The sequence below is a fragment of the Aethalodelphis obliquidens genome, unplaced genomic scaffold (genome assembly GCF_003676395.1).
Source record: "Aethalodelphis obliquidens isolate GAN/ISIS:26980383/991018 unplaced genomic scaffold, ASM367639v1 scaffold5, whole genome shotgun sequence".
Classification (NCBI taxonomy): Eukaryota; Metazoa; Chordata; class Mammalia; order Artiodactyla; family Delphinidae; genus Aethalodelphis; species Aethalodelphis obliquidens.
Window position 1 is genome coordinate 22,035,830 of NW_020837949.1, and position 27,853 is coordinate 22,063,682.

Below are 27,853 nucleotides of genomic sequence, written 5' to 3' on the forward strand. Positions count from 1 at the left end.
TCAAGGAAGGGGGCTGGAGAGGGGCTGACCTGTGTTCTCTACAAAGCCAGAGGGCTCTGACTCACATGTGAAGGAATAAGCTCCCTTTAATAGTGGCCTCAGTGTGTGTGTGTACATGTGGATAAATAAATGTAGACAGAGCAGGCTCTCTTCTAGGAGAGGTTGTCCCACACATGCTCCATGATGGTCTTCAGCCCCAGCCAGGTCTCCTCTGCAGTGGGGATGATCTGGCTGGCTGGCAGGAAGAAGCCATAGTGCCCAATATCTCTCAACTCAAAAGTGAATACATACTTGATGCCATTATCATATGCCCAGTCAACACTGCTGCCACTAGCTGGATCTGTTAAGTCAAAAGAGAAAACACCTTTGAAGCCTAGTTCCTTTCAGGGTTAGATGGAAAGGGGCCTGGAGCTCTGCCCACCTGTGGTTCCTTAGGGATCTACAGTTATTTCTGAAAGTCATCAGGCCTACAACATAAACACTGGCCTGATCCCTATGTCTCAGACTGTCCTGCACCATGAGGGTCTTCACTAGTCTCAATCCAAGAGATTTTAAATCCTCATTTCCATCTTGTCACCAACTCACTGTGTAGACTCCTTCAGGTCACTGGAAGCAAATCTTTACAGAGTGTGGTAGGCAGCCTCCAGGATAGCCACAATGATCCTTGTCTCCTGGTATTCACATCCTTGTGTTGTGCCCTCCTACACTGGACAGGGCCAACTTGACCTGTTTTTCAGGAGACTGCAGAAATGAAAGTGTGTGCCCTTCAAAGCTAGGTGATAAATATCATGGCTTCCGCCTTGCTCTCTCTTGGATCACTGGCTCTGGGGAGCCAGCTGTCATGTTGTAAGGACACTCAAGAAGCCCTATAAAGAGGTCTATGTGCTGAAGAACTCAGTGCCAGTAATTATCCCTCACTTGCCAGGCATCTGAGTGAGCCATCTGAGAAGAAGATCCTCCAGCCCCATCAAGCCTCTAGATGACTATAGCCCTGGAAGACACCTTAACTGCAATGTCCTGAGAGTCCCTGAGCCAGAGCCACCCAGATAAGAAGCTCCTGAGTTCCTGACCCACAGAAACTGTGTAAGAAAATTAATGTTTATTGTTTTAAGCTGTTAAATTTTAGGATAGTTTTTTACATCTCAAGAGATAACTGATACACAGAGAGAAAGAAGCACAGCCCTTGGGACTTCTCTTTGCCGAAAGGCAAGAGGCCTGTTTTCCTGCTTCTTCCAGTCAAAACTCTACTAGAGAAGAAACTGGCTAAAAATGCAAAGTGTAGATGATACTGAATACTAAAATAACAATGTAATAGCAGCTATCATTTGTTGAACATCTACCATGAGCCAGTCATCATACTGTAAAGTTTACACTTATGATCTCATTTCATCTTTAAGAGGCCAATGAGGTAGGTATTACTGTCCTTGTTTTTCAGATGAGAAAATCCAGGTTCAGAATGAATAATTTATCTAAGAAAATATAGATGGAAAATGGCAAGGCTGGAATTTAAACCCAATCCATCTGATGACAAAGCCCATGCTTTCTTCAACCGACTTGGGGTCCATTTATTATATAATATATATGTCTACTAAATGAAAATATGGGTCCCTTTGTTTTTCCATTGTTCCTAAAGGTTGTTTCTCATGATACCATTTGTGATTTTCTAGAGATGCTGCTTCTGCTACAATTACATGCTCCCAGAGGTTATGGAACAGGCTCTCCTATACTCTCTGAAATTCTTATGTAATTCCCACAGCCTTTCTCTACACTAAGAAAAATGATGAATTAAAAAAACAGGCAATGGCACCAGAAGTTTCTAGAAGTTATTTACATGGCAAGCTCAAGTATTTCAGAACAGATTTTAAATTCAGGAAGGGGCCAAGAAGACCTCTGCTGAGCAAAGTGATCAGGTTCATGAACTTCACTTTACTTGGGTCCCTGCTAAGTCTACCTACTCTTTTTAAAAAAAAAAAACATATATGGGGGACTTCCCTGGTGGCACAGTGGTTAAGAATCCACCTGCCAATGCAGGGGACATGGGTTTGAGCCCTGGTCCGGGAAGATCCTACATGCCATGGAGCAACTAAGCCCCTGCGCCACAACTACTGAGCCCACATGCATACAGCCCATGCTCCACAACAAGAGAAGTCACCGCAATGAGAAGCCCACGCACTGCAAAAAAGAGTAGCCCCCTCTCGCCGCAACTAGAGAAAGCCCAGGCACAGCAACAAAGACCCAAACACAGCCATAAATAAATAAGTTAATAAATAAATTTACAAAAAAAAAAAGAAAAAACACATATGGGAACATACTAATAACACTGTTGTATATACTGTATTTTTCAATTAACATTTGAAGATTATTCCCTATTAGCACATACAGATCCACCTCACTCATTTAAGGGCTGCATAGTGTTTCACTGTAGTAATGCACCAAACGTGTTTTTATCCAGCACTCTACTGATGAACATTTAGTTGCTTACCAGTCTTTTGTGACTATAAACAATGCTGTCATGAACATCCTTAATACTCACAATCTATCCATGAGCTAAACGACCCCAATGAACTTGTTTCCAGAGGAGGGGAAAGGGTTGCTAGAGGAAGGTGGCCTGAGGAAGGAGACATGAAAACTCTAAAAAGCAGACACAAGAGTTAAAGAAGCAAAACAGGCTGCGCTGTTCAGCAAAAGGATTGAGCAGTCCAGTACAGCACAGAAGGCCTTCAAGATACAACAACTGACATTCAGAAGGCCACTCAGTCATGAAGAACAGAGCTTAAATCTCTTCTACATACTCTGTTTAAGAAGGCAGGAAAGTGTGAAAACCCATTTTAGAATTATTTTCATCTAAAATGATTAATCTAAGGAAAAGTTCAGCACTTGAAGGGACAAATGTCAACTACTTATATAACACATACAATAACCCAGGGAGTTAGAGTGCTTTTATACAAAAATTGATTTCATTTTGGGGAAGAAAGGAGGGCAGACAAAGCCTATAAAAAATACAGAAGATGGGCTCTTGAAAGAGGTAGGAAATATTATGTATCCTGGACAATGCTCAGGAGAGCCTTTCTCCTCTTCTGCTGGAGGAATCTGATGAGTATCTCTTAATTTTGGCACAGCTTATGCTGGGGAGAAGAATGTTTTTGACATGAGAGGAAAAGGCCATTCTTTAAACTGGCATCTGACCCAAAAGCCAGGACCCTGGTGACCCGCAAAGATCTTTTGAGAGGACCTCCTCAGAAGGCTCCTGCCAAGTTCCTTTAGCTCTCTTTGGTGTAGGACTCAGTTCTGACTAATTAGAGGGTGGAGAACCTCTCCTGATGTGTTTGTTCTCTGAGGAGCTCCCATTCAACAACACTAGTAATAATAAACCATGAGTAATTACTGGATTGTTGCTGCAATTAGCAACACAACCACCAGCATCATGCTGAGTGCTTTATGCAGCTTGGTGGCATGTGAAACACAGACAAGAGTGCTGAGATCAGAGTACAGAGGAGGACCCAAGAGGTAGGTTGGAGAATCTTCGCAGAAGCAGAAGACTGAGGGGAACAGCTAGTTGAGGGCGAGGTAGGTAGGACGGGACAGCAAGTTACAGTATGGAAAAGGAAAGAATTATCAACAAGTTTGCAGGGGCTTTGAGGGTGGACCAACTGTTGGAAGACTATTTACAGAAGAGGCACAGGAGGGGAAAAGAAGGGCACTTGCTTGAAAGGAGCTTTGCTCCCCACATTTTTTGTTTCTGTTTCCCATTTATAGCTAGGGCCTTGAAGAATAATCATATCCTTCAATTTGATCTAAAAATTTAAAGATCACGGCTTCCCTGGTGGCGCAGTGGTTGAAAGTCCGCCTGCCGATGCAGGGGACACGGGTTCGTGCCCCGGTCCGGGAAGATCCCACATGCCGCGGATCGGCTGGGTCGGTAAGCCATGGCCGCTGAGCCTGCGCGTCCGGAGACCGTGCTCCGCAACGGCAGAGGCCACAACAGTGAGAGGCCCGCGTACCGCAAAAACAAAACAAACAAATAAAAAAAAATTTAAAGATCAGACTCACAGAATAAGGGAACTGGAAGGATCTCAGCAGGAATAGAGTGAAATGCTCAGATGAAACACTTCAGTGAGAAACTAAAACAAGGGTATTTCCTCCAATTGGGGTTAAGTTGTAGATGATGGGCCTCAAGACCATCTTCAGGTCTGAAGTCTTGGTAGAGTTTTTGTTTTTTCAGCTCAATGCTAATGATTGTCGGGGGAACCCCTCACCTAAGCCTGTTATGCTCAACACGTGTTCATTTTGGACAGGAAGGTGAGGGGTTCCCCTCTACCCACCGTACCACCACCTCAGTTTGATGAAGATGGCCGCACGCGACAGCTACCATCACACAGACTTGACATAAATTCAGCCTATCACTAACAACAAAAAAAGACTACAACATAGGAAGGCTGACTTGCAGCTCTTCTCCCGCTCCATTTCAAGTATCCTCTCAGAGCATTTCCTTATAACCAATAAACTCAGTGAGTACTTACAGACAGTGGTGCAGGTAGGACACACTTGGTACTCAGGGTCCGACAGGGAAGCCAGAGCTTTGGCTACACACCTTGCCACCTCATCCTAGGAGTGGGGAAATCATCAGAGTGAGAAAGAATGGATCCCGAAGCCAGACATTCCTCGGCTGTGCTGTACTGCAGTGGTTTGAAAAATTCCCGACCCCACCCTCAATGTTCCCTCCTGGTCTCCTTCTTTCCCAACCAACCAGAGCAAAGGCCTGACTATGAAGTGAGGGAAATGGTATGGTTCCTCCAACTCCTTCTCTTATCCTCAGTTCTTTACTTCCAGTCTGGGGCAGGGGGTAAGGAGAGAGGTGGAAGAAGACCAGATAAGCATTCTGAAGCATGTATATTATAAACACAAATTGGAGGAACTGTATTCAAGCTCTTCATAGATCTGGAAGGCTGCTCACCAGCCCATTAGAAATCTAATAAAGGCACAACCATCTTCACCTATCCTGAGGGAAGGGAATGTCATGTTCATGAACGTGAGGGAAGGGCAAGTATGTTCAAGAGAAAACCTTCTAAGAGTTAGGTGCTCCCAGAGAGGAGGTGGAGACAGGGATGCCATATATGGATGTGCCCTACACAGAGCACCTCGAGAGCAGAATCTAGTCCACACCTGGCCAGCCCTGGGTGGGGCTGCATCTGCTGGGAGGCGTGTGAGCTAGCTGTGGCCCCGGGCAGAGGGGCACACTCAAGCAGACCAGCGCGGAGAGAGAGGCCTGCAGTCACTCTGTGGATGCCAGCCCTACTCCAGTCAGTTCACCCTAAGTGCCTGCTCACATCCTGGGGTGAGTCATTGCATGTGACCCAGAGCACCCCTAGGCTGTGGCCTAGACCCTACTTAAACTCTACCTTACACCAAGTGAGGAGCACCTCCCCCTTGCCCACCACAATGCTACCCACAGTTCTTGGCAAGCAGTGGGTCTGCAATATGTTTTGGTCGGAAAAACAAGTGAGAAGGAAAGACAGGGTTGGGTTTGGTTCTTGGAACTCACAGCAAACTCAGAAATAAGAGGCATCATCTTCTTCCTATTCCCAGTAGGCCTGATGGCACACTGCAAAGAACAGAGAGAGAATACTGGGGCTTCTTGAAATAAGCCCTGCTCCTGGACTTTGCAGCACCCAGGGGAAAAGCATGCCCAGGGCTGGATGCAGCCCCGCTTACCAGCTCATCAGCATCCGGGGCCTTTTTGACCATGTACCCACATGGATACGTCAGCAGCTGTGCGTAGCTGTGCAGGTCAATGAAGCATGTGAAATTCCCACGTTCCTGGATGAAATCTACCACCAGTTTCACCTCCACTTCTGAACTGGCGTGGGCTCCATGGTATACTTCGGAACAAGGGTTGTCACTGGCTCCCTCTCCTGTGCGGGGTGGCCAAAGCAGAAACCTTAACCCATAGGCTAAGGAAACAAAAATGCAGGGTACTCTACCCAGAGGAGGGGGAGAAGGCATAGGCAGGCCATTACTAGCTTCTCCCTGAGAATCTGGTCCATAGTGTATGTAAATTGCAGGGAGGGTGTGGCAGTGGGGTGCTGGATCTGCCACACATGGGCAGGAAAACTGGTAGAACTCCTCTAAATGGAGAGAGCTGACCTTGTATTGTATCACCAACAGTTGTCATAAATAATTAATATCATACTTGACAGTGAGTTGTCAATTAATAAGTATTCTAGATAATTAATATGAATACCAATTAATAATGAAAATGACTCCATTTATTCTGGTGTCAACTCATTCTCTTGGTTCAGATCTTAATGGCCAAGTGCTGCCAAAGATAATCTATTGTTGTGGCTAAAATCTCTTGATTATTTGACAGGTATTTAGAATTACTGCCTTCTGTATTACCTCACAATATAGGCCCCTAAGGTATCTGGTGTATGTGTGAAACCACCCCTGTTGTAACTTAACTTTGACACCCTCAATTCCCACATTTGTATCAGCTCCTTTCCCACAGTCACATTATTTTTCCCCCAGTGGTTTTTGTGGTATTTCTATGCAAGTAAGAGAATTAAAACCATTACATTAAAACATTACACTAAAAACAAAACATCAGTACAGCTGAATAGTGAAAGAGAACTCTCGGGCTTTGAAATTGAAAAGTGAGTTTAGGTCCTAATTCTTATCAACCATATGCTCTTGAGATTGTCTCTGAGCTTCAATTGTTTCATTTCAGACAAGAAAACTCAGTCTCCAAGTCAGAAGAATAAATAAGATTATACATGGGAAGGTACCTGGCACATAGTTGGCACTATTGTGGGGATGATTTTTAAATAACTGGAACTCAGAACCCAGGACTCCTAATTCTCATTCTCTTTCCATGACATCAAAGGGCTGAGGTTCATATTTACACATCTAAGGGTAAACTGCTGTAGTTTAATCCTCACAATGTGATCTTGCCTGTTGGGGTAACAGTGCTAATTGCTCTCTTCTGAGTTGCCACCAACAGCCCTTCCACCCATCCGGTATTGCCCAGAAGCTGGGATGGCCAGGGTACAAAGCAGGCCCATGAATTTATATATATAAGATAGAATAGTTTTTAAAATAGTAGCATTCTCTCAGGAGGACAGGAATTGTTCCTCCATTCCCTTTCAAAATTACAAATAATAATAGTAAAATGATACATAGAGAGAATAAGGGACTTACCCAAGTTTCTCAATGAACCAGCAATGGAACTAGCCTGGAAACCAGCTCCCTCACTGCCAGCTCAGAGGCCTGTGGACCAGACTACCCAGGGGTAGCAGGATTTAAAAACTGTCTCCCCAACCTACCTGCAAAACTAACACTCCAATTTCTATTTGGATCAGTACCAACGCAGGAGCTTCCAGGATTTAGAGACCGTGTCTTCCTCCATAATCGGTTCGGAAAAATTCACGAAGGAAGGAACAACATTCAGAGATGCGTCAGGGCACAGGAGAGGTGAAGGTTTTCTTTGGGGGACTATGATGGAGATGGCACCATGGATGGGACAAGCTGCCTGCAGCTCTGGAGGCAACTCCAGAGATCTGGAGGATCATCGGGGCTTCAGCCCTCACTAACTGCGGAGTCTCTCATGCCCCAGAGAGAGGAGGTTTAGCCCTTCTGGCCCGGAGAAAAGGACCTCGCCAAAATGCCCTGATGGGACCCAGGCTGACACCATCTGAGTCCACTGAATAACTTTGGGCTTCAGTAAAAGTGGGACAAATGGACATTATGGGCCTCAGTGATCACTGATGTGACAGGAAGTGCACGGCAACTATTTTATCCTTGCCTAAAAAATTAACCTGACTCCAACCAAGCATCTAGATCTGACCACAAGTGAATAGGAAATACAGGAGATGAGGGAATAAATTAAATGGCATAGAACAAAGAAGCCATCAGGCAAATTCAGAATGTGACACATTCTACAGGACAATTTACTTGGTTTCTCCAACAAATGAATGACATTTTAAAAGATATGTTGGGGGGGGCGGGGGTGGTACCACTGTAGAATAAAAAAGCCTGCAGAGCCGTAACAACCAAATGCAGGTACAGACCTTATTTGGATCCTGATTTCAACAAACTTGTCTCAAAAGACAGTTTAAAGATAATTAGGGATATCAGATGATATTAAAGAACTTCCATTAATTTTTTACAGTTGATAGTGGTATATTGTTCGTTGTTTTAATTATCATCAGCTAGAGATGACTACTAAAGAAGTTTGAATGAAGTAACCTTATGTCTGGGATTTGCTTTAAAATACATCAGGAAAAATGTGTGGGAGGGAAAGAAATGAAAAGAAGATTGGTAAAGTGTTGATAATTGTTCAAGATCCATAATAGGGAGTTCATTAGACTATTCTCTCTATGAAAAAAATATTCCCTGGTGACTCTTAGCTCAGAGAATGACTGGAAAATGAGACCCCAAGGAAGCTCCTAACGTGCACATTTTGTGGAAGTTTTCTCTAAGGTCATACAACTATTTAGTTGCAAAGCAAGGAATTCAACAAAAAAGTCTTAACTCCAAACCCAGCCTATTCTGTCAGTATTACTCACTTGAGTTTGTGTGTATACATATCCATCAGGATTGGCCACAGTCAACAAGAAAATATCCATTTTCTCCAAGATGGAGGTGATGGCTGGATCCTTCCCATAATCAGATACAGTCTAAGCAGAGACAACGAGCTTGTCAGCTGTGCCCTGCAGGCTGGGTTGCTAGGTCTAAGTCCATTTATCTTCCCAAGATGCCCAACTCCTAGAACAGCATCCACCCTCTGCAGCCTCCCTGCCACCCTCATAGGTGCAGGGCTCTGCAAAGCCCATGGAGCACTTCAAAACCTGGGGAAACATGGTTGCCTGATGACATCAACCTCAGTGAGTCCTGGGCTGCCTTGTTTATTCATTCCTTCCAGGGGGCGGGAACAGGGGAGGGGAGAGCCGCACATCATAATAGTTATTAGGAATCTGAGCACGCCCCCTCCCCGTGCTAGGGGTAGGGAAGATGGATCCTCCACTTGCACCACCCCTCCACTGGTGCTGGCTTAAAATAGACTTTCCAGAGGGACATGGAGATAGCATGAGGTCCCTGAGGGTCTGGGTGGCCTGAAAGGGACTAAAGGTAAAGCTTACCTGAGCTTTGCTACTGAGAAGACCCTGCTCCCTTCCTGCGGGACTGACTGTGGGTCAGGGTTTTAGGGCCACCTCTGCAGCTCATTAGCTTGCTTGCTGCTATGAATGCACTTTGTCATTTAGCCACAGTGGCCTGACTACGGGGCTCTGATCTTTTGCTTCTCCAATCAGAAAAGGCACCCCCCCAGCCTATCATGTCTGTGCATAGTGCCTTCCTATCTCATCGCCAGGGTCTAGCTGTGTGGGACGCTGCAGGGCAATCCGGGCCCAACAGAATTCTGGGGTAATACAAGGCAACATGACCTTCCTTGCGGTCCAGATCACCGTGGCCTGTGAGATCCACTCCTGGGAATGGATACCTGAATTCAGCCAAATGGTCAGCTGCTGCCTGCCTTCTCCAGTGCTGAACTGTGGAAGGAAAAAGAGGCCAGAAAATGACCCTCCTGCCCGCCTGCATCTCCGCTCACCTCTCCTCTCCTCTTCCCAGCTCGCCCCTATTCATTTAATCAATTTAAGATCATTCAGAGACCAAATGTCTGAGGGCACCATCCCTTTATCGGGCTTCTTCGTGACCAGGGAGCTTAATTTGTTGGCTGGCAGGGCCCAGTTGCAGCACCGCAGCTCCGGGCAGCTTGAGCCACTCCAAGGTTGGAAGCAAATAGGAAGGGGAAACAATTGCTACTGTGAATTATAATGCCCGTGTGATTAGAGATACTATTATGCCTCTTGAAAGACCTCAAATGGTAGCCCAACAGAGAGACACAAAAGTGCATGAACCAGCCTGTTCTACTTGAGGCAATAAATGAAATCAGTTTTAAAATGAGGAAAGGGAGGGTTCACTACAGCTCTTTGTAAACAGCATGAAATGAATTCTGGCTGCTGCTTTTTAGTGTGGGGCCCCCTTGGGTCAGAGCTTGGTGCTAATGAAGCAAGGGTCTCCAGCAGTTGGCAAATAATCTAAATTCATGTAGATAATTTTACAGCAACCAGCTCAATGGCAGGTCTTCTCCCACCGGTAATTTCACCATTGCTATAAACCTGGGCTCCTCAGGGCCTGTATGGATTCAAGGGTTTGACAAATTCTAGGCACCATCACTTGTTCCATGGTTTGTAACTCCAAATTCCTTTTTATTCATTTGGCTGGATTATTTATGTAATTTATGTCACTGCCATAAATTCTCTATTTCTTTTGCCAATATAGACCTGAAATCTGTTAGAAATATCTGGAAATTAGGCTTTATGCAGCCAAGGATCATAGACTGGGCTTAAAACTACATCAACCCTAAAATCAGCTTCCTAGATTGCTTTTCCAATAAGGAAAATAAGCAGAATAGAATTTTTAGGCCCATCCCAATTTGTCTTAATATTTACAGAAGATGGGAATGGAGGGAAAAGACTGTGGCCAATCTGAGAGCTTTCTAGAACACTAACCGCCTCCCATCTCTTCCTGATTCTGCTTTTCAGCCAAAACTTGGAATGCGATGTGCTCCTTCTTACTCCTCCCACATTAGGCAGAAGCAGGGGACCCTCTGTCAGACCAAATTCGAATCCGGGTAGATGTCTCCTCACCTCACCCTCCTCCCTAAAGTCAAGGAGGTCCTATAAAGCTACCTCTTTCAGAGGTGTGAGGGCTGAATCTTGGACACAAGGAACCAGGAACCTGAGTCTAGTCGGGCCCTTCAAAGTGCATGGGGCCTCACCTTCAGTACATATACTGACCGGTTTTCAAATAAATGCCCAATCTTCACCCTGCTTGCCAAGTCAGGAAAATCTCTGGCAATGCTGTCTATCTCATGGTAAATCTGAACTGTGAAAAGGTAAACACAGGAGCATTTAAAAATTTTGTTCAGCTCTGGGTGGGTATATGTGAACTTAATCTTGTTGATCTTAATGATTTTTTACAGTCCCCTAACCTGGGGGTTGTCAATATTATCGGCATGGAATGCTTATTCTTAAGCAACTGCCTAAGAATCCGTTTCTACAGTTTTCTAGAGAAAAACACATTTTATTTGTCCACAAAATTATAGCCCATTAAACTAGAGTAGAGAGACTTGTGCAGATACTGCTCCAACAGTGTGGCCCTTTGCAGTATACTAGGCTCAATAATCAGCAAGGGTCCCATTTAGCCAAGGTTCTTAAAAAGCATTGCTCTCCAAACTTTTTTATCACTTTCTCCATCAGTTAAAAAAAAAATTCAGTTGGGCTTCCCTGGTGGCGCAGTGGTTGAGAATCTGCCTGCTAATGCAGGGGACACGGGTTCGAGCCCTAGTCTGGGAGGATCCCACATGCCGCGGAGCAACTAGGCCCGTGAGCCACAACTACTGATCCTGCGCGTCTGGAGCCTGTGCTGCGCAACAAGAGAGGCCACAATAGTGAGAGAGGCCTGCGCACTGCGATGAAGAGTGGCCCCCGCTTGCCACAACTAGAGAAAGCCCTCACACAGAAACGAAGACCCAACACAGCAAAAATAAATAAAATAAATTAATAAACTCCTACCCCCAACATCTTCTTAAAAAAAAAATTCAGTATGCACCATGAATATATATAATACCACACAAGTATATTATGTACATTATAAAACAAAAAATAGAAACAAAAATTGTTGCATTGCTCAATATCAGAAAAACAAACCCAATGCAAAAATGGGCAGAAGACCTAAATAGACATTTCTCCAAAGAAAATATACAGACTGCCAACAAACACATGAAAGAATGCTCAACATCATTAATTAGAGAAATGCAAATCAAAACTACAATGAGATATCATCTCACACCAGTCAGAATCGCCATTATCTAAAAATCTACAAACAGGGCTTCCCTGGTGGTGCAGTAGTTGGGAGTCCACCTGCCGATGTGGGGGATGCGGGTTCGTGCCCCAGTTCGGGAGGATCCCACATGCCGCGGAGCAGCTGGGCCTGTGAGCCATGGCCGCTGGGCCTGCGCGTCCGGAGCCTGTGCTCCACAACGCAAAAAAAAAAAAAAAAAAAAAAAAATCTACAAACAATAAATGCTGGAGAGGGTGTGGAGAAAAGGGAACCCTCTTGCACTGTTGGTGGGAATGTAAATTGATACAGTCACTATGGAGAACAGTATGGAGGTTCCTTAAAAAACTAAAAATAGAACTACCATACAACCCAGCAAACCCACTACTGGGCATATATCCTGCAAAAACCATAATTCAAAAAGAGTCATGTACCACAATATTCATTGCAGCTCTATTTACAATAGCCAGGACATGGAAGCAACCTAAGTGTCCATCAACAGACGAATGGATAGAGAAGATGTGGCACATGTCTACAATGGAATATTACTCAGCCATAAACAGAAATGAAATTGAGTTATTTGTAGTGAGGTGGATGGGCCTAAAGTCTGTCATACAGAGTGAAGTAAGTCTGAAAGAGAAAAACAAATACCATATGCTAACACATATATATGGAATCTAAAATAACAAAAACAGAAAAGGTCATGAAGAACCTAGGGGCAAGACAGGAATAAAGACACAGACCTACTAGAGAATGGACTTGAGGATACGGGGAGGGGGAAGGGTAAGCTGGGACAAAGTGAGAGAGTGGCATGGACATATATACACTACCAAATGTAAAATAGATAGCTAGTGGGAAGCAGCCACATAGCACAGGGAGATCAGCTCGGTGCTTTGTGACCACCTAGAGGTGGGGGATAGGGAGGGTGGGAGGGAGGGAGACGCAAAAGGGAAGAGATATGGGGATATATGTATATGTATAATTGATTCACTTTGTTATAAAGCAGAAACTAATACACAACTGTAAAGCAATTATACTCCAATAAAAATGTTAAAAAAAAATTGTTGCATTAACAATAAATACAGGACTTCTATGGTGGCGCAGTGGTTAAGAATCTGCCTGCCAATGCAGGGGACACGGGTTCGAGCCCTGGTCTGGGAAGATCCCACATGCCACGGAGCAACTAAGCCCGCGTGCCACAACTACTGAGCCTGCGCTCTAGAGCCCGCAAGCCACAACTGCTGAACCCATGTGCTGCAACTACTGAAGCCCATGCGCCTAGAGCCCGTGCTCCACAGCAAAAGAAGCCACCGCAATGAGAAGCCCGTGCACCACAACAAAGAGTAGCCCCCTCTCGCCGCAACTAGAGAAAGCCCACGTTCAGCAACAAAGACCCAATGCAGCCAAAAATAAATAAATAAATTTATTTTAAAGATAATAATAAATACAAATATATGTAGAAATATAAATAGAAGTTGCAATAGTTTATTTCTCCATCCCAGTGGACCATCTTGCTTATACCCTGCCATACAAGCACCCCACTTTGGAAATGATTCTTCAAAGGCTTTGAGAGGGCACGTGAAGAGCTATATAAATCACGGCTACAAATGCTTCCATTTGCTTTCAGTAAAAAAAAAAAGTTTGATTTAAATGGAGTTCATCCATCTTAGTTGTTCAAACCTTTTGAGGATTGAAATAAGGAAATAAACAAATTTCTGTTTAGACCTTAAAATTGAAAGAAGGAGCTTTACCAAGAACGAAAATGTGTAATCAATATAGAATAAAATCAAGCTTAAAGGATTTATCAGACTTGCAGCCATTATGGCAGATTGAGCAGAAGCAAGAAACTACCTACCAAATATATAGACAAGCCAGATAAAATACAATGAAAATGAGTCCCAGCCAAATTTAAAAGCCAAAAAAAAGGAAAAATTTTGGGTGCCAGAAATTTAGAGGGAACAAGGTAACACAGTAAAGGGCAGAAGATGAAGCCCCAGAACCAGATATCCACTTTAGGCACCGAGAGTTTATAGCAACCAGGAATAGGAGTAGAGGGCAATGGACCCTGCATGGGGCAAGGAGCTGGAACTTGAGAGCTGGGAATTGGTAATTCTGGCCATGAAAAGGGCCTGGAAACTCTACCCACTGACCCTAGAACGTCAGATGCCTGCCCTGAGTCGTGAGAGGAAAGAGAGTCACCCAGGAAAAGTTAAAACACTAAGCTGTGTCCAGATGAGGGGTGCAAATTCACACTGCCAACATCAGGGGAAAACTTACCCACAAAACTAACAACAATAACAGCAACCACAACAATACATACAAACGATCTGAAACTAGAAACCCCGGCAGAGACAAACATGAAATTCCCTTTAGAGACCTAAGAAGGCCCAAGTGATTGTGGAATATGAGCTCTTAAAAGCTGTTTTTAAAAAGAACTGACTATGAACAAGTCAGAAGGGAGATGGTATACCAACCCACAGCAAAAGGCCTTGCAGGGAATGATAGATGGCTGTAAGCCAGATGACAATGATACCTAAAGCCAGAGAACAAAAGTGAGTGGATGGGAAAGTGAGGCTCCTGCAGCAGGCAGGTGAGGGGATGGAGTTTCCAGAATCTGGGGTGACATTTGCTACTGGTTAGCTCAGCTAGGGAGTGCCCCATGTTAATGAGGCTAACATCATGGGTTTGATCCCTGTGTGGGCCCTTAGCTCTGCTTTCGTCCATGGCCCTGGACTGAACTCCTAACTTTATCCAGGTGTTTTGCAGCTGTATGTCATTGGTCACAAGAGGGATCAAGGGGCAGTGCGGCTGGAAGTGTACACATTAAACAAAGCTACTGACAATCCTGGGAAAGAAGGGGAAATATTTGGTCAAGCTTTGAAAAAAACCTCATCTAGAAGAAAAATAATTCAAAGGATATGCCTCATGAAAAGCATGCCAAGGACTCTATCTTTGGATATAAAGAACAACATATATTCAGCTATAGGAAGAATACCAATTTAGATTTGGGGTGTCTTCCTGAGTTAATAGAGAGTTTCCAGACTAAGGAAGAAGACATTGAGGGACCTAAGAAAACTGTATGCTATGTGATTCAGTTCCATTCCAGTCCTTCTTGGTTCCTCAAATTCCAATATCATATTAAATTATTCTGCTCTAAATTTCTCATTTGAAGGGTTGGCTTACCTTGAAAGTCAGTCATCTATATAAGTGATTTCTAACTAAACACAGCACCAAAGCGCATTATGGAATAAATATACGTTATAAGTAGTCATGATAAATGAGTGGAAATATTTGGTTAACCTTGGAAATAATCACTTGTCTATTTGCCTGGGATAAGAAACACTTTAATCTGAGTGAATAAAATACAGGGATTCTGGTGGGGTATAAGAAGGTTGAATTACAAGGACTGGAAATGATTGCAATTATTTCATGGTTTTCTTTGAGGGGTTGCTTAAGAAAAGAACGAAGCACGTGGGAGAAAATGTTCAGTTTGTGTTTCACTATGCTCTTAGGTGTTGGTGGGAGATAAACAAACAAAGAATTAGAAAAGAATTGAAAAATGGATAACTAGTAAGAACCTGCTGTATAAAAAGATTTTAAAAATTCTAAAATTAAAAAAAAAAAAGAAAAGAATTGAAGAGTAGCCAATGACCTTGATCTTAACCTGCTCTGAAATACTTACAGCTTCCAGGGAATGATAGGCTCCATAGTTGAAGTTATTACTGCTCCGTTCTTGACCTTCATTGTACTGCATTTCCTCATCTTCATTATCTAAAAGGGCCTAAAACAGACAGGGCAACATTACAAAGTGATCCTTTGGGGATGGAGCTTCATGCTGTTTCCACCATATCTTGGGACATGTGGTAGCCAAGATGGCAGCACCCTTGGCACACATATCAAGAAGCACAAATGTCAAGGTGTAAAAGGAGGTCTGATTTCTTCCACATATCTATATAATCTTACTTCTTGGAGCCCAATGTACATCACCTCATTCAAAACCTACTTACTTCCTGGAAGCAACATATGTGCTATTTGGTTATTCTATACCACAAATTCTCTAGCCATCAGTCTGCATCTGGTATCCAGTGCCTCTGAAATACCCAGCTTGGGAAACCATTCAGAAACAAAGAAATTCTTACAACCACTCATACTTTGAAGGTTCCTGGCAGATGTCTGTGACATGTGAGGATGATTAATAAGCTCACAGCTGCTCACACCATCAGGAAACTCCTGGGCCAAATCACCAATTAGGCCACAACCCACCTCAGTGAAGGAGAGAACATGAGCCAGACACTGCCCTGCTGTTCAAATACAGCTCATGAGGCTGGTGTCTGGCTTAGGCAGTGATGTTCCCTCTGCTGGGGGCTGCTGGTGACATTCTCCCTTTCTCAAAGGATGCTTTTTTTTGGCCGCACCGCACAGCACACGGGATCTTAGTTCCCCGACCAGGGATCGAACCCATGTCCCCTGCAGTGGAAGTATGGGGTCCTAACCACTGGACCACCAGGGAATTCCCAAAGGATGCTTTTTATGACTGGTCTTCAGCACCTCCCCACCAGGGCCCCACCTTCTACCCACCATACACTCTGTTCTTCCCTCCTGACTTCAAATAAGAAAAGGGAGAGGGACTTAATACTTGTGGGGCATCTATGACATACCTGGCACTGTTAGACATTTTATGTACATTGAGCCACTTAAACTTCTCAATAAATTGTATGAAGTAGGTATAACTATTACCGTTTTACTGATGAAGAAACAGAGTCTCAAGAGGTTAACAGCTTGTCCAAAGTCACACAGCTAGCAGTTAGCAAAATCAGGATTTGGATCCAGATCTGGCTGGTTTCCTAACCCATGTATGCCCTTTCTAGTACAACATGTTCCTCTAACAAGTCACTGCACTTTACTTCCATATACTTCAATGTCTTCATCTTTTAAATGGAGAAGAATAAGACCAGAACTTGAAAATGTCTCAAGTCCACTCTGGCTGCTTGGTCCTATGTGAGACCAGTGAGGGACCTTGGCCTATCCACCTGCAGGTCTTCAACAGTCACCAAGTACTCTAAGCCCTGGGACTTCAGGAAGGATTTGACTGGCTGCAGACTGACAGAAGGGAACACGACATCCACAGGCAATCAAAGGTAGAGGGAGATTTCCAGAAGTTGAGCTGAAGAGAACAGAAGTAAAACCAGGTTAAAGGATAGTTCAGGTAAAAGGCACAATGAGCTCATTCTTCTAGAACAGCTGCCAAAAGCTTTGGTGATCCCTGAGGGGTTGGATTCTGCACAAGGGAAAACTTCGCCATTTCATAATTTTATCTGGTCAGGCCTCCCCAGCAGGCAATACCTGGCAAAGCCCAAGAAGTAATAAGTCAATGCAGACAGAAAGATGGAGCCCATTGCTGAGGCCTCTCATCTCCCTGGACAGCACTGCTGCGATCTACAGCACTTCTCCCCCACCAACCCTCTCAATTGTATAAAGGCATGTTGACTAATACAGGATTATACACAGAAACTCTTCAGGAATAACAATGCCAGTGCTGCAAGAGTCTTCTCCCACTAAAGTTAATTGATACCCAAGAGAAGGAGAACTAGGTACCTTAAAGTTGTCTGAATTCACTAGCTGACTTAGTTTGCTGATCTCATCTCCATTTCTGACATTAATCCTGAAAACTTGGTCCCTGGAGAAAGGAAAAAAAAGTAAAAGATAATGGTGAGCTTTCAGCTGGCAAATAAACCTCAGGCCTACTATCCCAGACATAACTGGGCCGAATGAGAGGAAATGGTCTAGTCTTTGGTTATAATGTATAGCCATTAAAAATAAGACTACGTGGCAAATATGAAAAAGTGCTTATGGTATAACTTTAAGGGAAATATTAAGTGAAAGAGCAGGACACAAAATTGTATGTATGCCATGATTGCAAGTATGGAAAAAGCAGATGCATTGGAAGAAAAACAGACAACGGAAATATAGCAAATGCTGACAGTGCTTATGTTCGGGTCATGGGATTATGGATGACTTACTTTTTTCCCCTCGTATCTGTTTTCTGTAATGTGGTCATATTACTTTATAATGAAAAACATATATATTTTGCAGAAAGGAATGTTCCTGAGTTACACGCAAAGCTAACTCAAGACATAAAGAAGCACTTCTTCACTGTCAGGGTCTAGGACTGAAACTCTGGCTGAATGTCCATGCTGGAAAGAGCTAGAAAAGAGAATAGACCTTCCATCCTTGGAGGGTTAGTTATTTTTCTTCTTAGCAAAGAGGGGAGAGGCTGGGTGCTCTCCCAGGCCCTTCCAGCTCCAGAACCCTATACAAATGCATGGTACTGGGGCTGAACTCGGGATTCATCCTCCCTATGGGGCCCTGATAGGGGCCAGTCCCGAATCCCCCTTTGTTATTTGTCCCGCACTTGTTTCCTATACACCATTTAGCTCCCGCAGCAGCAGCAGGGGTAGAGGCCCCTGAAGTCCTGTGTGTGGGTGGGAGAAGGCCGAGCCTGAAAAGCTGCCTTTGTGCTCTGGGCCGGCTCAGAAAGCCAGGGGAGCCATTAGGCCGTTGCTAGGTGACGGCCCGAATGAATCCACACTCGACGCTGTCACATGCGTCATCCCTTTAACACAAATGAATGCAGGAAAAGCTGCTGGAGAGGGCTGTGGGCTGAAGGACCTGTTGACAGAGAAAATGGTTCTGTCACAGGGAGCTAAACGTGCAGCCACATGTGGCAGATCAGCATCTCCTCATCAGAAAACTGGCTCAATCCGGATGGACTCTCAGAGTTTAACTTTGTTCTGGGAGCTTCTGGGGGATCTCCGTGGGGTCTAGGCTAGCATCAAGGAGGCAAGGTCCACTGCAGAGTTGCTTCTGTTGCAGATGGCAAGTCTGGAGGAAACGCCATTGATGAAGCTTCACTTTCTCCCAGCTCATCCGGTCTCCACAGGGTTCTCGGAGGTGGGCAGCCAACTGCATCCCATGGGAGCTGCTGAGGCCATGGTGGAGAAGCCACTGGCTGGCGGGTCTCAGCTTGAACCCAACAGGCTTGCTAGGTGTTGGACTGCAGCCCTGCAAAGATGGGGAATCAAACCACCATTTCCCTGACACAGGAAAGCAGCCTTGCAAAAGAAACAGGTTGAAAACAGAAGAGAAATCCTTCCTCCTGGCTGAGTACAAGGACCCATCTGCAGAACTCATGCTCTGTCACAACTCACCCTAATACCCCAGAAAAAGAGGCGTCTTAAAAATGGGTGTTCTGGAAAGTGCCTGTGCATTGACATCTCTGTTAGCAAAATGAGGCATCGGTAAAATACAGCACTGACTTGAGTAATCACAAAGAGAAAGAGGAGAGAGAAGGAACAGGAAGAGGAAAAACAAGAGAAACATAAGAATAAGGAGCTCTTAAGAGTATGAAAATCATGTTACACATTCATCCACAGCATGTGTTTTAATTCTCCCAAAGTGATAACTTCACAACAGAACTTTCATACTCCTGGGCACTGTTCATGATAAGGGAACACAGTGAATCTAACTGGCCCAGATGATGATTAAAACCACAGTGCATTTCATCATGTCCTAATTAACCCAGCTCCAAAGGATAAAGACACATCTGCAGCATGCAGAGAGACAGGGCGGAAAGGCTGGTGCAGAATGGAGCCTTTCCCCATCTGTCTCTCCTCCACCTCTCCCTTCTACACATTCTTGGCTCCAGCCTCACTGAAATTCCGAATTCACCATATACTTTGCCCTTCTATGCCTTTGCACATGCTGTTCCCTCTGCCTGGATGTCCAGCCCTTTTCTTTACCTTCCTAGCCAATCTGCCACCCAGGCCTTAGGACCAGTTCCCATCACCCACGAGGTTTTCCCCAACCAGAGCAGACAACCTTGGTGACAGACTTCAGATGGTGCTAAAAGCTGGCAGGGCGTGGGGAGAATCTTATGTTATTCTCATGAACATAAGTCCATCAATATCTAGAAACAGAGAGAACATAAGTGGGTGCCAGGTGAAGGGCAGCCTCTCTCTTGCCCTCACTGTCCTTGTCTCTATTTGGAAAATACCTTCCTGAAAGTGTGGGTGGCAGAACACAACCTATCTCCACCACCTGGAAATCTTTTCACAGACCTTAAGCTCTTTCTGAAGATGGAAGATTGGCCTGGGAAGGGGGACATGTTGGGGTTTGCAGGTTGCCATGTTCACCCCCCCTCCTACTCCACACAGGTACGTGCTCCTAGAGCTCTTCTTAACTCTGGTACTTTCCAATACCCAGGGCTGGCCAGCTGCCACCACGCAATGGCTAGTGATCCACTCTCAGTCACCCTCACATGTGTCCCATGTTCTGGAGAGTCAATAGTCACCTTGGTGCTGAGCGTCTACGTCTCCCCCTTCTACCATGTGGGCAGCCAAGTGGCCTGTTCTTTGTGCCTTTCTCACCTGCATCCCCAGCCAGGCTTAGAAGCCACCACAAGAGATGATTTCACAGAACTCTTAAATGCCAACCAGTTACTGCTGATGTTACAAGTTCTGCAACTTCTTCCTGTTCTATGCTTGCTGTGCACCTTTAGGCATCCTGGTCACCATCCTATCCTTAAGATGAGTGAATCCCAGGACAGAAGACACCAGCAGAGTGAGAGAGACTGGGGAGGTAGGTGAGTTAGATGGAATGAACAGAGACCTGGGGGTGTGGTGGGGGGAGAAACCATCATCTTCATCTCCATCAGCACTGTTCCCCCTCCAACCCAACCTGCATCCTGGCTTCCCAACCACTTGAATGCTCAGAGGCCAGCTTCCCCTTGCTCTAAATGTTCACCAAGCTGGCTGCCTAGGCCGTGCATCCCATGGGAGCTGCTGAGGCCATGGTGGCCTCCACCTTTGCTGGGTTCCCTACTATGAGGCAAGAACAGACTTGGGGGTAAGGATGACACTATTGGTTAAAACCATCTGCAATTTGCTCAGGCACACAGCCCTTTCTGTGCAAGCGCCTATGGTGAGCACTCCAGAGCTCAGCCAAGAAACCTCAACCCAGGCGTCCGCTGCATTATAAGAGAAGTCTGTATCCTGAGAAAGAAAGATTTTTCAGCCATGTGAATAGGAGCAGCGAGAGCCTGAGAGCTCTACGCATCAGCCCACATGGCAGCAAGCGTAGTTATTACACACTTACTGCTGAGCTGCCTGTGGAAAAATCTCCTTCCCTGACCACCTGCTATGCCTAAACCCTCTGAGCTATTTGGCAGTAGAGACCAGGTGTGAACGGAAGTCATCGTTATAAACATTACTCAATCAGGGCTTCCCTGGTGGTGCAGTGGTTGAGAGTCCGCCTGCTGATGCAGGGGATGTGGGTTCATGCCCCAGTCTGAGAAGATCCCACTATGCCGCGGAGCGGCTGGGCCCGTGAGCCATGGCTGCTGGACCTGTGCGTCCGGAGCCTGTGCTCCGCAACAGGTGAGGCCACAACAGTGAGAGGCCCGCGTACCGCAAAAAAAAAAAAAATTACTCAATCACATATAAGTAATTATCTCAATAAACAATTCCAAAGTCCCTTTAGCCAGATAGTATAATGGAGAGTAAACTAACAGATATAGACAGATCAGTGAGATACAGGATTCTATCTGGAGATTAACTTGTGTTATAACAAAAGCATATGGGTTTTGCTCCAACTCCCCTGCTTACCAGCTAAGTGGCCTTGGCCAGGATTCTTAACCTTTTTTTTTTTTTAAATAGATCTTTATTGGAGTATAATTGCTCCACAATTCTGTGTTAGTTTCTGCTGTACAACAGAGTGAATCAGCCATATGCATACACATATCCCCATATCCCCTCCCTCTTGCGTCTCCCTCCCACCCTCCCTATCCCACCCCTCTAGGTGGTCAAAAAGCACCGAGCTGATCTCCCTGTGCTATGCAGCAGCTTCCCACTAGCTAGCTATTTTACATTTGGTAGTGTATATATGTCGCTGCTACTCTCACTTTGCCCCAGCTTCACCCTCCCGCTCTGTGTCCTCAAGTCAATTCTCTATGTCTACATCTTTACTCCTGCCCTGCCCATAGGTTCATCAGTACCATTTTTTTTTTTTTAGATTCCATATATATATATATATGTGTGTTAGCATACGGTATTTGTTTTTCTCTTTCTGACTTACTTCACTCTGTGTGACGGACTCCAGGTCCATCCACCTCACTACAAATAAGTCAATTTCGTTTCTGTTTATGGCTGAGTAATATTCCATTGTATATATGTGCCACATCTTCTTTATCCATTCATCTGTTGATGGGCATTTAGGTTGCTTCCATGTCCTGGCTATTGTAAATAGTGCTGCAATGAACATTGTGGTACATGTCTCTTTTTGAATTATGGTTTTCTCAGGGTAGATGCCCAGTAGTGGGATTGCTGGATCATATGATAGTTTTATTTTTAGTTTTTTAAGGAACCTCCATACTGTTCTCCATAGTGGTTGCATCAATTTACATTCCCACCAACAGTGCAGGAGGGTTCCTTTTTCACCACACCCAATCCAGCATTTATTGTTTCTAGATTTTTTGATAATGGCCATTCTGACCAGTGTGAGGTCATATCTCATTGTAGTTTTGATTTGTATTTCTCTAATAATTAGTGATGTTGAGCATCTTTTCATGTGCCTCTTGCCCATCTGTATGTCTTCTTCGATGAAATGTCTACTTAGTTCTTCTGCCCATTTTTTTACTGGATTATTTTTTTTTTGTATTGAGCACCATGAGCTGTTTGTATATTTTGGAGATTAATCCTTTGTCCGTTGTTTCACTTGCAGGTATCTTCTCCCATTCTGAGGGATGTCTTTTCATCTTGTTTATGCTTTCCTTTGTTGTGAAAAAGCTTTTAAGTTTCATTAGGTCCCATTTGTTTATTTTTGTTTTTATTTTCATTACTCTAGGAGGAGGGTCAAAAAAGATCTTGCCGTGATTTATGTCAAAGAGTATTTTTCCTATGTTTTGCTCTAAGTGTTTTATAGTGTCTGGTCTTATATTTAGGTCTTTATTCCATTTGGAGTTTATTTTTGTGTATGGTGTTAGGTAGTATTCTGATTTCATTCTTCTACATTTAGCTGTCCAGTTTTCCCAGCACCATTTATTGAAGAGGCTGTCTTTTCTCCATTGTGTGTTCTTGCCTCCTTTGTTGTAAATTAGGTGACCATATGTGCATGGGTCTACCTCTGGGCTTTCTATCCTGTTCCATTGATCTATATTTCTGTTTTTGTGCCAGTACCATACTGTCTCGATTACTGTAGCTTTGTAGTAAAGTTTGAAGTTGGGGGGCCTGATTCCTCCAGCTCCATTTTTCTTTCTCAAGATTGCTTTGGCTATTTGGGGTCTTTTGTGTTTCTACATGAGTTGTAAAATTTTTTGTTCTAATTCTGTGAAGAATGTCATTGGTAGCTCGATAGGGATTGCGTTTGAATCTGTAGATTGCTTTGGGTAGTATAATCATTTTCACAATATTGATTCTTCCAATCCAAGAACATGGTATATTTCTCCATCTGTTTATGTCATCTTTGATTTCTTTCATCAGTGTTTTATAGTTTTCTGAGTACAAGTCTTTCACCTCCTTAGGTAGGTTTATTCCTAGGCATTTTATTCTTTTTGTTGTGATGGTAAATGGGATTGTTTCCTCAATTTCTCATTCTGATTTTTTGTTGTAAGTGTATAGGAATGCCAGAGATTTCTGTGTATTAATTTTATATCCTGCAAGCTTACCAAATTCATTGATTAGTTCTAGTAGTTTTCTGGTGGCATCTTTAGGATTCTCTATGTATAGTATCATGTCATCTGAAAACAGTGACAGTTTTACTTCTTCTTTTCCAATTTGTATTCCTTTTCTTTTTCTTCTCTGATTGCCATGGCTAGGACCTCCAAAACTATGTTGAATAATAGTGGCGAGAGTGTACATCCTTGTCTTGTTCCTGATCTTGTGGAAATGCTTTCAGTTTTTCACCATTGAGTATGATGTTTGCTGTGGGTTTGTCGTATATGGCCTTTATCATGTTGAGGTAGGTTCCCTCTATGCCCATTTTCTGGAGAGTTTTTATCATAAATGGGTGTTGAATTTTGTCGAAAGCTTTTTCTGCATCTGTTGAGATGATCATATGGTTTTTATTCCTTAATTTGTTAATATGGTGTATCACATTGATTGATTTGCATATACTGAAGAATCCTTGAATCCCTGGGATAAATCCCACTTGATCATGGTGTATGATCCTTTTAATATGTTGTTGGATTCTGTTTGCTAGTAGTTTTTTCAGGATTTTTGCATCTATGTTCATCAGTGATATCGGTCTATAATTTTCTTTTTTTGTGATATCTTTTTCTGGCTTTGGTATCAGGGTGATGGTGACTTCATAGAATGAATTTGGGAGTGCTCCTTCCTCTGCAATTTTTTGGAAGAGTTTGAGAAGGATCAGTGTTAGCTCTTCTCTAAATGTTTGGTAGAATTCGCCTGTGAAGCCATCTGGTCCTGGACTTTTATTTGTTGGAAGATTTTTAATTACAGTTTCCATTTCATTACTTGTGATAGGTCTGTTTATATTTCCTAATTCTTCCTGGTTCAGTCTTGGAAAATTGTACCTTTCCAAGAATTTGTCCATTTCTTCGTGGTTGTCCATTTTACTGGCATATAGTTGTTTGTAGTAGTCTCTTATAATCCTTTGTGTTTCTGTGGTGTCAGTTGTGATTTCTCCTTTTTCATTTCTAATTTTATTGATTTGCATCCTCTCCCTTTTTTTCCTGACGAGTCTGGCTAAGGGTTTATCAATTTTGTTTATCTTCTCAAAGAACGAGCTTTTAGTTTTATTCATCTTTGTTATTGTTTTCTTCATTTCTTTTTCATTTATTTCTGCTCTGATCTTTATGTCTTTCCTTCTACTGACTTAGGGTTTTCTTTGTTCTTCTTTCTCTACTTGCTTTAGGTGTAGGGTTGGATTGTTTATTTGAGATTTTTCTTGTTTCCTGAGGTGAGATTGAATTGCTATAAACTTCCCTCTTAGAACTGCTTTTGCTGCGTCCCATAGGTTTTGGGTCATTGTGCTTTCATTGTCATTTGTTTCTACGTATTTTTTAATTTCTTCTTTGATTTCTTCAGTGATCTCTTGGTTATTTAGTAGTGCACTGTTTAGCCTCCATGTATTTGTGTTCTTTTCAGTTTTCTTCCTGTAATTGATTTCCAGTCTCATAGCATTGTTGTCAGAAAAGATGCTTGATACGATTTCAATTTTCTTAAATTTTCCGAGGCTTGATTTGTGACCCAAGATGTGATCTATCCTGGAGAATGTTCCATGTGCGCTTGAGAAGAAAGTGTATTCTGCCACTTTCAGGTGAAATATTCTATAAATATCAATTAAATCTATCTGGTCTATTGTGTCATTTAAAGCTTGTGTTTCCTTATTTATTTTCTGTTTGGATGATCTGTCCATTGGTGTAAGTGAGGTGTTAAAGTCCCCTACTATTATTGGGTTACTGTCGATTTCCCCTTTCATGGTTGTTAGCATTTGCCTTATGTATTGAGGTACTCCTATGTTGGGTGCATAAACATTTACAATTGTTACATCTTCTTCTTGGATTGATCCCTTGAACATTTTATAGTGTCCTTCCTTACCTCTTGTAAGGTCTTTATTTTAAGGTCTATTTTATCTGATACAAGTATTGTTACTCCAGCTTTCTTTTGATTTCCATTTGCATGGAGTATCTTTTTCCATCCCTTCACTTTCAGTCTGTATGTATCCCTAGGTCTGAAGTGGGTCTCTTGTAGACAGCATATATATGGGTCTTGTTTTTGTATCCATTCAGCCAGTCTGTGTCCTTTGGTTGTGGCATTTAATCCATTTACATTCAAGGTTATTATTGATATGTATGTTCCTATTACCATTTTCTTAATTGTTTTGGGATTGTTTTTGTGGGTCTTTTTCTTCTCTTGTGTTTCCTGCCTAGAGAAGTTTCTTTAGCTTTTGTTGTAAAGCTGGTTTGGTAGTGCTGAATTCTCTTAGGTTTTGCTTGTCTCAAAAGCTTTTGATTTCTCCATCGAATCTGAATGAGGTCCTTGCTGGGTAGAGTAATCTTGGTTGTAGGTTTTTCTCTTTCATCACTTTAAGTATATCTTGTCAATCCATTCTGGCCTGCAGAGTTTCTGCTGAAATATCAGCTGATAACCTTATGGGGATTCCTTTGTATGTTATTTTTTGCTTTTCCCTTGCTGCTTTTAATATTTTTTCTTTGAATTTAATTTTTGTTAGTTTGATTAATATGTGTCTTGGTGTGTTTCTCCTAGAGTTTATCCTGTATGGGACTCTCTTTACTTCCTGGACTTGGGTGACTATTTCCTTTCCCATTTTAGGGAAGTTTTTCACTTTAATCTCTTCAAATATTTTCTCAGACCCTTTTTTCTTCTTCTTCTGGGACCCCTATAATTTGAATGCTGGTGTGTTTAGTGTTGTCCCAGAGGTCTCTGAGATTGTCTTCAATTCTTTTCATTCTTTTTTCTTTATTCTGCTCCTCAGCAGTTATTTCCACCATTTTGTCTTCCAGCTCACTTATTTGTTCTTCTGCCTCAGTTATTCTGTTATTGATTCCTTCTAGTGTATTTTTCATTTCAGTTACTGTGTTGTTCATCTCTGTTTGTTTGTTCTTAGTTCTTCTAGGTCTTTGTTAAACATTTCTTGTATTTTCTCAATCCGTGCCTCCATTCTATTTCTGAGATTCTGGATCATCCTTACTATCATTACTATGAATTGTTTTTCAGGTAGAGCGCCAATTTCCTCTTCATTTATTTGGTCTTGTAGGATTTTACCTTGCTCCTTCACCTGTGACTTATTCTTTTGCTGTCTCTTTTGTTGTTGTTGTTGAGTGGGATTGTGTTCCTGTCTTACTGGCTGTTTGGCCTCAGGTTTCCAACACTGGAGTTTGTAGGCTGTTGGGTAGAGCTGGGTCTTGATGCCAACATGAGGACCTCTGGGAGACCTCATTCCAATGAATATTCCCTGGGATCTGAGGTTCTCTGTTAGTCCAGTGGTTCAGACTTGGAGCTCCCACTGCAGGAGCTTCGGCCCAACCCCCAGCCATTCGCTTGGGGGTTCCTCCTGTCTTCTTGGGTGTCAAGGTCCCCCACCAGTGTCTGGCAGGTGCCCTAGTTGTGGGGAGAAATGTATTCCGTGTCTTCCCACACTGCCATCTTGACTCCATCCCCCCCAATCTTCTAGTAGGGTACCATACCATCCTTTCACCTTTCCTACCTCCCAAACGTCCTCTCCCTTGCAAACCTCAAGGAATTCTGTGTGGAGCACGTGTGCATGTGTGTGCATACACATGCACACACACACACAGAATGTACAGGTGTATCCTTGCATGTCACTTTTCATAGTTACGGCTAGGCAAGACCTATCAAATCTCCATATGCCAAATGCTGACGAGAAAGCTCCACCAAACCTTAACCATTAACAGAGAAGCTAAGCCAAAAAGCCTATGACCCAGGTTTTCCCTTAAGCATGGCAGAAATTGAAACAATTTCTGGTAATTCTTAGTAATTCATAATATAGGAGTAAGAAAGTAGAAATGCCTGAAACTGACCTTACAAATAAGAACTAGGAAGGAAAAGTATTGGCAGGAATTAGGGAGCTGGGGAGGGACTGTGGAGACCACCTAGTCCTGATATCACAGATAAAGCTGAGCCTGAGAGAGAAGTAATTGACCCAGGATGACACAGGGGCAAAGCTGGGACAGGAGTCCAGCACCGTACCACTTGAGGTATAATCAGCCATTCATTTCCAAATCCATTTGGTTCCCATATCTCTGAACTAACCAAGTAATAGTAAGTCCAAAAGGAACTTACCCAAAAAACTTTTCTTGGCCACAGATGCTGGACCCAATAAGGTCCCCAAAGAACAGTATCCACTTCATGTCCCAAGGGTGTCAGTCATAGAGTGGCTGAGTCAAGCTGTATTTATAAGG

General features: G+C 43.4%; 1 protein-coding gene across 1 annotated transcript; it reads right to left on the bottom strand.

Annotated features, from left to right (window-relative positions):
• Window positions 1-102: 102 nt before the first annotated feature.
• CPA4 (carboxypeptidase A4) lies at window positions 103-27,853 on the bottom strand. Its single transcript, XM_027101929.1, is given in 12 exon segments — window positions 103-340; window positions 4,521-4,605; window positions 5,713-5,912; window positions 7,320-7,411; window positions 8,563-8,672; window positions 9,438-9,542; window positions 10,835-10,936; window positions 15,578-15,676; window positions 16,926-17,026; window positions 17,029-17,059; window positions 17,491-17,572; window positions 27,735-27,853. Coding segments are annotated over 12 exon segments (1,263 nt in total). The 5' UTR covers window positions 27,803-27,853; the 3' UTR covers window positions 103-152.